This window comes from Sardina pilchardus, chromosome 11 (genome assembly GCF_963854185.1).
Source record: "Sardina pilchardus chromosome 11, fSarPil1.1, whole genome shotgun sequence".
Classification (NCBI taxonomy): Eukaryota; Metazoa; Chordata; class Actinopteri; order Clupeiformes; family Clupeidae; genus Sardina; species Sardina pilchardus.
In genome coordinates, this window is record NC_085004.1 from 12,241,378 (window position 1) to 12,254,484 (window position 13,107).

Sequence of the window (13,107 nt, forward strand, 5' to 3'; positions counted from 1 at the left end):
CCAGTTGAGCCTAAATTGAACGAAACAAGGCTTGTGTTAATGAAATGAAATTTTAACAAATATATATTTTATTTAATAGTAAATCAGAACATTCCATTATTGTATTATACTGTACAACTCACACAAACTCCTAAAACCAGCATCAAGCTTAAAAAGTGTCCTCATGAGAGCTTGCCCAGCTCTGTACGGGGGAACACCGAGTCCATGCTAATGGAAATTAAAGCAAGAAAATATGTCCTAATAAACAGATGTTTAAAAAAAAAAAAAAGAAATTAAAGCAGCAGGTGACCACATGTTCTGTAGTTCTGTGACGGTGATTTCTTGAGATCACTGAGGCTAAAAAAAGTTAATCTGTTATCATCTCTATAGTCCCATTTCTCCAAGGCCTTGCAGATCTATGGAGGAAGGCCCTGGCCTGTAGTATTATGCTGTGTCATAAAGCGGGAGATCGCTGGGTCATGTTCTGGGGAGCCCTAGGCAGGGGTAGAGCATGTCTGAGCCCTAGGCAGAGGTAGAGCATGTCTGGGCCTCTAGCCCTGAAGGCTCACAGCTCTGGAGGTCCAGCAGGGCCAGCTCTGCGATCTCCTGCAGGAGGGAGTACAGGTTGGGCTGCTTGCTCTGCCTGAACTCCCGCTCCTCCCTGGGCAGCTTGGCCTTCCTGCCCTTCTTCTCCTCGGCCTGCTGCGAGGCCTGCTCCGCCAGACGCACCACCTCCTGCACCAGCTCCGAGCGGCCCCGCACTTTGGGCTGCGTCCCCGTCCCTGTCTCCGCCGCGGTCGTCGGGGCCGCCGGGGCCTGGTGCGGCCGGCTGCTGACCACCTCCAGGCAGAGGTTGAGTGGGTGGCAGCGGGCCGGCTGCACAGAGATGCGCACCTGGGTGGAGCAGGAGGAGACGAGGACACAAACATGAGTTCCGATTTATTTCAAAACGAATTCACTACATAGGGCTCTTCTCATTCATCTTTTTATCTATCCCTCCTTCCTTCCTTCCTTCCTTCCTTCCTTCCTTCCTTCCTTCCTCGGTCCTCCGGCTCGTTCTCACTGATCTTGATAAAGAACGGTGGGGCGGCAACAATGGGATAGTCCATCCAGTGTACTTTATAGATCAGTGGGAACAAGCCGGAGGACCGAGGATCAAGGAGAGAGGTTGAGAAGGGGCCATAGACTGGGTCCCCCTGCAGCTCAGGCTGGAAACCTGCACATTTATCTCTCCTGTTTCCGTTCCAAATTTGCAGGGACCAATCACAAACAGGCTTATCCACCTGGCGCACACGGATCATTGGTCTGATTGGTTGAAGGACTATCCAGGCGTACAGTCATTTGAACTGTGCTATGAATCCCCAGACTAATGTTCAATCTCAAAAGGTTGAGTATGGTCTGGTGATAGCCAGGCTATTCACTATATTAATTAAAATGTATTGAAATTACATTTTTTTATTTAAAAGTTAGAGTCGTCAACACACTGATGGACAGTTTCCAGTATACTGTACGGATTAAAGCTTGTCCAATGTCAGGACATGCTTTTTATTTAATGACTTCTGCCAACTGGATAGGTTTTGTTTTACGTATGGTGTCCTTGAGTGCCAAGAAATACGCCTTTAAATAAACTGTATTATTATTATGAATATTTCTGGAGCAGACATGCCAGACTCACAGTTATGTGGTCAAACACACGGAAGGTGTGTGTGCCCTTGCTCGTGGTGGTGCTGATCCGGTCCAGGTGTCTGTCCAGCGTCCCTGCCTGCCACACACAGCGTCCGTCCCCCTCCACGGCCACCACCTGGTTCTCCCGACTCTTCAGGTACACGGCACCCTTAATGCCGAACCTGAAATACACATGCACAAGGTCACTTCAAGGTCCCTCACCACGCATTCCCCTGATGGAGTTTCACAGAGATACAGTCATTTCCTGTGTATTAGCCGCATTGTGTATAAGCCGCAGGGTAGTGTTTTATGCAAGTTAAAAGAAACAAAACCATGTTAATGCCATATTAACTACACCTGTGTATTAACCGCATAGCTGAAGAAATTTAGCAAAATCAATGTATAAGATGCGGCTAATAGTCAGGAAATTACAGTAATCACTTTTTTCACCTCACACCCCACAACAGTGGTCACTGGGTCACAATCAGTTGGAAAAACTCTGGACTAAACACCAACTGACTGATCTTAAAGCAACACTAAACAGTTTTTCATACCTTAACATAATGTTTCCAAAATCATTTCAGCAGTTCATCAACTCGTAACAGGGTGAACGGCACTTCATTTTGCGGCCCTCTATCGACTTGCTTCAATGTTGCAATACATCATACTTTCATAAAATCATGCAACAGAGGAAAAGTGCTTTAGTGTTGCTTTAAATCTGTGTGTACTACAGGTTTGTACTGCAGCTCTGACGGTGCTTTACCTTGGGATGAACACCAGCATGCCGTTGGCCCTGATGGCGTAGATGACCGCGTCGGCGACACAGTGCTCATCGGTGAGAGGGTCCTTATCTTTAAAGTAGAGGGACTGGAACAGCTCGGTGGACTGCTTCTGTGCATGCTGCGAAGCCTAGACAACAAGCACAGGCCCCACCAGCATGTCAAGACGTCGCTAGCTAATGTGCAAGCACAGGCCCCACCAGCATGTCAAGACGTCGCTAGCTAATGTGCAAGCACAGGCCCCACCAACATGTCAAGACGTCGCTAGCTAATGTGCAAGCACAGGCCCCACCAACATGTCAAGACGTCGCTAGCTAATGTGCAAGCACAGGCCCCACCAACATGTCAAGACGTCGCTAGCTAATGTGCAAGCACAGGCCCCACCAACATGTCAAGACGTCGCTAGCTAATGTGCAAGCACAGGCCCCACCAACATGTCAAGACGTCGCTAGCTAATGTGCAAGCACAGGCCCCACCAACATGTCAAGACGTCGCTAGCTAATGTGCAAGCACAGGCCCCACCAACATGTCAAGACGTCGCTAGCTAATGTGCAAGCACAGGCCCCACCAACATCAAGACGTCGCTAGCTAATGTGCGAGCACAGGCCCCACCAACATGTCAAGACGTCGCTAGCTAATGTGCAAGCACAGGCCCCACCAACATGTCAAGACGTCGCTAGCAAATGTAATAAATTATTCTTTTTAATCCAGCTTCTTTGACGGTGTTGAACGTCTTATCTTGTAAATGATGATAACTACTGTGCTGTATATCCAGTGTTACTGTACATGTCCCCTGTAAAGTGTCCGTATGGGGGGCAGCTCCACCTACTCTGTTCCTGTTGTTGATCTGGTGCGCCAGCTCCTCCAGCTCCTTGTTGGAGGCTACAGCTCTGCTGGGCGGCCCGTCCGTCTCCGCAGCAACCGCGGCCATCAGGAGCCGATGCACGATGATGTCGGCATAGCGACGGATGGGAGACGTGAAGTGCGTGTAGCGGTCCAGAGCGAGACCTGTCGCCATAGAGACAGAGATGAGATGTTGAGTGGAGAACATCCGTATGAATGAATAAGGAAAAGTCAGGATGATGAAACACAAACAAATGCAAACCAGAAATCACCTCAAAAAAACGCGTATGAAAATGAGACAGAACACCAACAGACTTTTCTGTTCTGAAGACAGAAGTACTTCACTGTGTTTTTCAGGAGAAACAGGAAGTTGTTTGTTTACAGTGGATGGTCCACTTACCGTAGTGGTAGTACTGCTCTTCTGAGCACGCTCCCGTGGAGAAGTACAGAGCGTTGGACATGGCCTGAGTGGCCATCATCCTCAGCATGCGGTTCACCACGGGGTCACTCCGGTCCACCGCCTGGTCCAGAGAGTCGGCCAGAGCCTTATTGGACCTGCGGGGAAGCAACAGGGGCACAACTTCATCCACTGGGAAAGGACTAGAGTGACACTCTGATGAGGGATGGGCAACCAAAACCATAAAACCGGATCACAATATTTCATGGTGATGACGGTAGATGGTACTGTTTGTCACATCAACTGACAGTTTTGAGAAACACACAAATTAAAAACTTATTAAAAAGTTACATTTTTATTCCAATTTAGTAAGTTAAAAATAGAATTTGAATGTTTGAATGAAATTCCACAAATGATTTCAGCAAGAACGTCGATTTGCATCTACTTTAACTTCAGCATCAAGTTAGAGTAGCACAGTAATATAGAACAAAATGAGGTCAAGGTGTATGTTTGTGCTGGATTTTACAACGGCATCGAACGCAATTCAGCCAATCACAATGTAGGACTGGAACTATTAGTTTTAAAATAAATCATTTTATACCCTATTTATACCCTAGAGTAAATCCTATGCCCTATCACCATATCATGAACAATACAGTGTGACACTATATGGATTTATCATCAGTGATATAATATAACGTGGTGCTTCTCTAGCTATGGCACACATCTGGCATGTGGGAGAACTGTACCGTGTATCGATGGTGAATCCGCGGGTGCGGGCGCTGTCGATGAGCTGGTTGAAGAACTCCTGGCGCGGAGGCGGGTGGTGGCGCAGCAGGGCCTGGTGCGGGAAGCTCTCCTGGATCTTGCGCGCCACCCAGTGGTTGGCGTAGATCATGCACTCGGCCACGGTCTCGTGCACCTCCAGCGGCTGCCGGGGCACCAGCGCCGTGATGTTCTTGCTGCTGTCCAGCTGCGCGCGCACCTCCACCCCCTCCAGCTCCAGCGCCCCCCCCTGGTCGCGCTGCGCCCGCAGGTGCCGCGCCACGCGGGTCAGCTGCCCCAGCGCCTCCAGCAGCTCCGCCCGCCGCCGGCTGCGCAGGTCGGGGTCGTCCAGCCGCTCCAGCTCGGGCACCGCGGCCGGCTCGCCGTTCAGCAGGCTCTGCGCCAGCTCGTAGTGCAGCTGGTAGGAGGAGCGGATCAGCGTGCGGCCGTACCACACCTTGCACATGGACAGAGACGCCGTGTCCAGCTGCCACATCACGCTCATCGCGTACCTGCAGCCAGGGGGCGCCACACAACCTCAGCTTCTTAACACAGTCAAACGAAGCTCCACCCACCCCATCCCCCCCAAACAAAAGAATAATAATAATACATTTAATTTCTAAAGCGCATTTCAAGACACCCAAGGTTGCAAAAAAAATTAAGAAGCCGGACGGAGCGGCGTGTAGTTGCCAGCGTTGCCGTGACACCAAGACATTACATGAATCCATTTTCTTGATTTTTAAAGCTGACACTACAGGAAGAATACACTGATTGATTGATTGATTGATTAGTAGGTTCTTCTCACCTGTCCACTCCTCCCAGCAGGGAACACAGGTCTGCACTCAGTACGGCCGGCAGCATGTCGTACCTGCGGTCTGCCAGGTAGTACGTGGTGGCTCTGAGAACGCAGGAGATTGGGAAGTTGAAAGGTTGTTAGGAGACTGACCATGGGACCTTATTAATTACCGACTTTTTCCAGGATGATTTTTTTTCCCTTTAAGTCCCTTCTTTGGGGACTTTTGGGGATACACCTCAATATTTTTTGCACACTGTTAACTTTTTAAAGTATAGTATGCATTACCATGAGCAGAGTTGCAAAGCTCACAGACCTTTCACACTTTCACACATCTCTATTTTTTTCCAGGACTCGAAAAGCAGTAGTTCCATATTTCCACACACCCCGCCGTCCACCCCCGACGCCCCCCTCACCTGGCCCGGGCCTCGAGGTCGGTCAGCGAGCCCTCCTTGACGAAGTGTGTGACGTCGGCGATGTGGACGCCCAGCTCCAGGCGCGTGCCCCCGGGCAGCAGGCGGACGGACAGCGTGTCGTCCACGTCCTCGCAGCCCAGCGGGTCGATGCTGAACACCAGGTGCGTGTCCCGCAGGTCCAGCCGAGAGCTGACCTCCTCCGGCGCCACGCTCCACGGCTGCTCCGCCGAGTTCACGGGCATCTCCCGCAGCTGAGGGAGGCACAGGCCACAGGACTCTTTATCACAAACACACCGTATGGGTGACCATTCCAAACAGAGCTCTGTTTTACATACACTACTACACTACTCACAAAAGCTTAGGGATATCTGGCAATGGGTGGAATTTAATGTTTCAGTACAGAAAGTATTGAAACACTGAACTGTAGGACATGCACATTCAAAAGTTTAGAGAAGGTCACACTGAGTTCACCTGTAAAGGTCATAGTGGGGGGTCAAATGTCCCTGACTTTTTGTGAGTAGTGAATGCCTCTGGCACAGAAATAGCCTGGCCCTGTCCACCTAGATCTTTTTTTCAGGGAGATCTAGTCTGGCATCCCCTTCATAGCCATTTCACTCAGACAAGAAAAATATCAGGCCAATCAGCGACAAGAGGGGAAGACAAGGGGAGAAGGGGAGAAACCAAAACATACTGTGATAAACAGAAGCAGCAACACCTGCAAACGACCCACATACATTGTTTCCTGACTGTTGATGCTGTTTATTGTCAGATTGTAAAGTTTAGGCAGAGTAGGTAGTAAAGTTAGGAATCTCTGATCAATGTGATTGGTAAGACTTGACCAAGTCGTTGCCATGCAAATGTTTCCCAGTCGAGAGTTCCCAGACTCTCTTCACGTCATGAGCGAGTAGGGCGTGGCCAGGCTGGCACAGAGATACTCATTGTGGTGCAGCAGCCCAAATCAAAGTCAAATAGTGTGTCAAAAGGCAGTGACATAAACAGGGCATAACTGGTTCCAATGACGCATGGTTTTTCCAGTTTTATTGGAAGACTTTGACCTCATTTGCATGTAAACAAGCAATCTCCCTCCTCGTCCCTGATGGGAGTTCTGCCACAGCTGGCTCACCTGTGCCTCGGAGAACGGAGGTACGTGGATGCAGTTCTCCACCAAGATGGTCTGGACCTCCGACTCCAGCTCGCCCGACTTCCCCAGAACCCTGACGGTGTGGCCGTTGGGGTAGAGCGAGGTGCTCTCCCACGAGTCCAGACGAACGATCACTCTGTGGTCCTGAGGAGAGCAGAGGGGCGGTTTCAGCATATTTACCATAGCAACCAACACTAGCTAAGGAGACGTTCTGTTAGGAAGTGCCGGAAGTGCCACCGTCCCAGTGGCACAAAACTTGCATGCCTGGTTTTACCGCACAGAGGCGCTAAGGGGAAGTGAGACAGCCTGTCATTCAACCCGAAATAAGTCAAATAACTATTCCAATGACTCCGAAGCTGATTAGTTATTAAGCTAAAAAATCTTGCATAGTTCACCTTTAAGCTATATTTTGGGTTCTTATGTTTACGCATATGGTATTTAGCAGACGCTTTTTTTTACCCCAAACATTAAAGAATTGTGTGGTAGGAGGAGGCTTCGCTCAGTTTCTTTTTTCTTTTTCAGAGTGCTTGGCCAATCGTATACATAATAAAACATCAGTGAAGAATAAGGGCGCACTTTGCATAAACATGTTTATTGCACAGACATGTTTCAGCTTAGCGCCTTCCTCAGTGTGCAATAAACATGATGGTATGCAAAGTGCAGCCTTTCTGTTCTTTGATCAATAAACATTACAGTAAACAGAATAATAACTATAAGCATAAACATAATTCACTCTGTGACAACAAGGTGAACACAGTGAAGAGTGGCCAGGGAGAGAGAGGGAAAGAGAGAAGGACACGACCTATGCTCCGTGTTTTATGATTAGATTTAAAGGAAAACTATGCAGGATTGGCGATTTCATCGCCGGTTTTGCTTTCGCTTTTCGTTTTTGCTCGTTTTATGCTCGCATATGTCTCTGCAGAGCTTCCCCTACAGCTTTAGCGTGTATATTTGACAAAACTCCTCAATTGGTCTGTCTGCCGTGCCTTTTCATGAGACTTTACATGACACTTCCTGGAGTAGATCATGGGTGCGTGCCCGAGGGCTCCTGAAATTGCAAGTGTGGTTCTACCACTACAGACCACTAGGGCGGCCGAAAAAAACATTGTTCGACCGGTAATGACTCATTTAAGTAAGGGATAACGGCCGACGAGGTGACCGGTTCGATGGAAATAATGGCTAGGTGGAGGTCTAGAACTCCGGCGACGTGCGAAGCATGGAGACGGAGTTACCTCCGCCGTGCCATTATTTCCATCGAACCGGTCGACCTCGAAGGCCGTTATCCCGCTTATCTCCCGTTTGTATTCATAACCTGTATATTTAGAACATAGTTTTATTCCACCGTTGCGCCCGTTAACATCGCTAAAACTGTCTTGACTGTGGGACTACTTTCCGCCACATATCAACTTTCTACTTGCAGGACAAAACTGCCGTTACTAGTTCTAAATGGATGGTTGCTATGGCCAAAGGCCAGTCGTTAGTTCTAAATGGCTGGTTGCTACGGCCAAAAGCCAGTCGTTAGTTCTATCTCTCCCGTTGTCAAGCGGGCATATCCCAGGATTCTGATTAACTTTAACTTTGAAAGATCGCTACTTTTATAGCCTACACGGCATCAAACTAGCTACAATCCACCTCCGTCATATGCTACAATGTTACTACGGTTCTGCACGTCTGTATTTCAGCTTGGATGCAACGTGACAGTTCATTTAAACTTCGCAACGAGTTTGGCGAATTAATATTCAAGTGTGATACGGGAACTACTTCAAAGGTAGCAGGTTATACGAAGTTAATGGCCACCCCATCAGCCAATCAGAGAAGAGAATTCCATTGTTGAGGGAGATAATCATATATAACAGTATGGAATGAATTGATTAACTGAAAAACGTTGCACAGTTTACCTTTAATCAGTCCAGCCCTCTGAGGAGACCACTCATTGTGTGTGTGTGTGTGTGTGTGTGTGTGGGTGTGTGTGGGTGTGTGTGGGTGTGTGTGGGTGTGGGTGTGCGTGGTGCATGTGTGTGTGTGTGTGTGTGTGGGTGGTGTGGGTGTGCGTGGTGCATGTGTGTGTGTGTGTGTGTGTGTTGGGCAGTAGTCACCTGTAGGGCCTCAGCCTGCTGTGTGCTGATGCGGATCTTGGGGATGCGGTAGTCCCAAGGTGTGACCAGGATGCGCTGGGAATTGCGGCTCTGAGACTGCACCTCCTCCCAGGGGGGAAAGGTCACAACGTAGTCCCGCCAGTTCCTCTGAAGAATCCCTACCACTTTGCCTAAGGAGACCAAGGGCAAACTGTAAGCTTACTGTTCATTCATTTACACTAATATCTCTCCTATACTATGAGGAGAGATACACTGTATGTTTGTCCATGATGTGCTTTGATTTTTTGTAACATAACCAACACAACACCTGACTGGATCCAAATGAATCAAAAATGAAAGTTTTGCACTTTGGAAAATAAATCAATCATCCAGGTTTGGTTTGGAGGTTTTCATGTTAGAAAAAAATTCTAATATATGTTTCAAATCTAAATGTGTCTTTAAATATCATCAATATCCCTAATGCTCTCCCAACCTGCATGATGTGACATGTAGGGCAGTAGGGCAAGTGTGGCAGGTGTGGCGGGTGCAGTGGACTTACCTGTGGGCATCGGCTGGCTCTGAGGCTCCTCCCCGGCCTTGTCCTCTGCCACGCCCTCGTGCAGCGCGGTGGTGCGCCCTCGCCACTCTCTGGCAGGCAGCAGCTCCAGGGCAACCATGTCTCCGTGCACCGCACGGTTACGATTCTTCCCCCCGCAGATCAGGACGTCGCTGTTCAGCTCTGATCGGTCAACAACGGGGCGGTGAATTATGGGTGAATCAAGACACAGCAGCAATAGTTCCCAAGACAACGAGACTGGTGTCGTATGACCTGCTCACCTGAGCTTTTGTTCGAGGAGCCCTCAAAGCGAACAAAGGCCTCATGCTGCGCCCTGTGCTTGTTCACGTTAAGGGTGCCCTGATCACACACACACACACACACACACACACACACAAATAAATTCTGTGAGTTTTTCTCTAATAGAAAATCCCTTTCATTACTTAATTCTAGCATCACAAAATCGACATGCTTTGCACACAGTTTAGCTGCATGCAAATTTAAATGCAATCACTAGTATTATTAACAATATATCAAGCTTTAGTCCTCTTCATTCAGGCCATCTAGAATTTTAATCCTGTGAATTAAAACTTCAGATGTGGATTTGGAGCCAATGTTTGACCATTGTTTACTGTCTCTAGAGAGTAATTTCTTTGTCTATAGAGTAATTTACATTGTAGTGTATGATCTGTCTGTCTGTCTGTCTGTCTGTCTGTCTGTCTGTCTGTCTGTCTGTCTGTCTGTCTGTCTGTCTGTCTGTCGCTCTGCCTACCTGGATGAAGCGTCCAGATTTGATGCCAGCCTCCAGCACCTCGGCAGGCAGGTGTTCTGTGTACTCGCGCTCCGTGCTCTCGCTCTCGCGCTCTTGCCGGGCCTGACAGATGGAGCTGTACAGCTCCTGGGCAGCCTGCAGCTCGGGCCAGAAACTCTGCAGGTACTCCTGCCAACGACACACAACGCAACACATGGATTAATAGGAAAAGACACACAACACATTCATTTTCAATTCAATTCAATTCAATTTCATTTATAGAGCGCCAAAACATTACACATGTCTCAAGGCGCTTTACAGAGTGTTAAACCTTCAAAGAGAGCCCATGAGCAACAGGGGCAAGGAAAAACTCCCTAGAACTGGAGATACATATAGGAAGAAACCTCAGACAGATCCACGACTCAAGGGCCCAACCCATCTGCCTAGGGTCAGTTAAGATATACAATACACATGGATGTGTGACACCTGATATAGAACAAACACTAGAGGATCAGATAAATGCTGATGTGAGGCAAGGCAAGGCAATTTTCAGGCATGGAGGACAAATCAAATATTTTAATAACTTTTTGTAAAAAATCAATAAAATAAATGTTCAAAAACGTTTAAAAATAGTAAGGATATCTCGGGCATGTCAGACACAAAGAAAGGCACCACGCTCTGCGCTCTGAGTGGACTTGGCCCACCAGCCCAGTACCTGAGTTGAGATGACGTACACCCCGCTGGTGCAGCTACCGTACTCAGCCACGGCCTCCTGGTCCTCCGTGATCATGACCACTGGTTTCAGGCCAGCCAGATGGTTATGGTACCACACGGCGGCCTCATAAATACACCTACCGAAAGAGACCCATCACCGTTACAGTCACATCACAGTCAGAGTCAACTTATATAAAAGATTACATTAACTGGTGCGTACTTTTAGTAAATATCAGCTGCCTGTCATGGGAAAATGAAGGTTGTTCCCATAGGGTATGGGTGTGTGTGTGTGTGTGTGTGTGTGTGTGTGTGTGAGAGAGAGAGATGTCTCTGACCGTGTCTGCCATTTCTCTTGGCTCTCTCCTTTCTCCCGGGGGCAGTAAGAGTACCGCTGGAACTCGTTGGCGAAATGAATACATTGGTGCCGTGGGTCCTTTAGCATGCCGCGCAGCCGGTTGTACAGCCTGCACAAGACACAGGTAAAAGTCACTGAGGATCATGAACTACAAACCTACTGTAGCATGTCACCTGGAAGATTTGTTCACAAGTCTTTCAAACTGGTAGAGCAACTAGAAATATGTGTTTCTTTAGAGTCTAAAGTTTAGACTGTAGGCCTATAAGTTCCCCACGCCAAAAAGAGTATAGAATTCTATACTCTTTGCCCACACTGAGCAAGAAGAAGAGTGTCAAAACTGGAGCTATAACACATACCAATATGGAGGCATTTATTTCTGTATCTGCCCAACGCATCCCAGATCACAACTGACACTTAAAAGTAAAGTAAAGGCAGCTATGATCTAGATGGGACCAGGCTGAGATCTGCTGGAATATCTTGGATGCAAGATTCACTATTTCAGTGTTTTGGGATGATATTCTAGCCTGGGCGCTGTACCTCCGTCGGCTGTGCTGCGCAGCCTGGCAGGCGGTCTGCGTGAACACAATCCCCTGGAGCTCTCGAAACTCCAGCACTTCCAAGAAGTCTCGCACCACGCCAGCATCTGGGACAACATAGTGCGTCACGTCTCCAGACAGGATTTTGCCTTCTATAAAGATGGAAAAAACACAGTGATAGATACAAACTTCATAAGTGGGGCCAAAAGTGTTGCCTTGTGTCTACTTTGTCCATATAATGTTACCTTATTTATCGGGGAAATTGTCTAGTTGTGTGTGGGGTTATCAATATTTCTATGAAACGTCACAACTTAACATTATAATGTAACAGGTTTGTATCCAATGCCAGAGAGACCACAGGCTAAGCTATGGGCGCCAAACTATAATGGCCCTTACATAATGGCCGAATGCACATTTAACGGCAACTAATTGTGCATTATTTAGGTTGCAACGCTAGCATATACATTATGCTGTGTTCTATGCCATAATATCCTAGTATAGTATAGCGTGGGACGAAACCACCCCAGAGTGAGTTAGAAGAAACAGTCTCGGTGAATGGCTAACTAGGTAGCCAGTTAGCTAGCATTTAAATATACAGTTATTTTACCGTTTTGACATGCAGCTTGACAAAGTGCACTAAAACAAGGCACATGCTCTCTCAGATAATGTTCACGCACGACACGCACTTTCCCCCCGCGGGAACTTTTTAAGTGTAAAACCTTTTCTGTCTTGATCATCATAACAACAAGGTAACAACAACATAACTTTCACGGAAGCCTATCAGAAACGCGTTGTATGTACGGTGTCTCTGATGGACAAAAATGTCAAACTGGCAGCCAAAGATTCTAGAGTGGAGCACTCTATGATCTTTGCTGGCAGCCACTGTAGCTCAAGATGAGTGAAGGAAAGAAGATAAAATCTAGATCTACGCTCTTGTTGTTGATCTGTGATTAGATTGACTACTGTGAACTATATTTAAAGCTACAATGCCTATGTAAACTGTCGAGTTTTTTTCTGGTGGTCAAATACAATGATTATCCAGGATTAAAACACTCAGTTGCTCTTTACAATTTAACTCAAACTACAAGCATAAAGTTATCAAAGACTAATATATAGGCTTCACAAGGTGACATACTGAAGGTCAAATATACTTTAAAGGTGAGTGGTTAACAGTGCATTCCTAATGTGTGGTTGAACAGTGCATTCATTCTTTAAATGTGTGTGGGAACATGGCCTATTACTTTTTGGAGTTGTGAGTAATTTCCATGGTAATTTCACTACTTAAATTCTATTCAGAGGCCTGACAGAATTTAATAAACTGCGTGAGAAAATTGGTACCAAA

At 47.4% G+C, this 13,107-nt stretch overlaps 1 protein-coding gene across 1 annotated transcript; it reads right to left on the bottom strand.

The window, feature by feature from the left end:
- Window positions 1-59: 59 nt before the first annotated feature.
- On the bottom strand, window positions 60-12,547 carry dis3l (DIS3 like exosome 3'-5' exoribonuclease). Its single transcript, XM_062548605.1, has 17 exons — window positions 12,373-12,547; window positions 11,767-11,917; window positions 11,210-11,338; window positions 10,876-11,011; window positions 10,182-10,349; window positions 9,691-9,769; window positions 9,413-9,592; window positions 8,875-9,044; window positions 6,761-6,922; window positions 5,638-5,888; window positions 5,234-5,326; window positions 4,413-4,940; window positions 3,667-3,821; window positions 3,253-3,431; window positions 2,408-2,553; window positions 1,655-1,826; window positions 60-873 (listed from the first exon to the last, which is right to left on the bottom strand). Exons 1-17 carry the CDS (start codon window positions 12,503-12,505, stop codon window positions 502-504), a joined length of 3,204 nt encoding a protein of 1,067 aa, XP_062404589.1. The 5' UTR covers window positions 12,506-12,547; the 3' UTR covers window positions 60-501.
- Window positions 12,548-13,107: the final 560 nt, after the last annotated feature.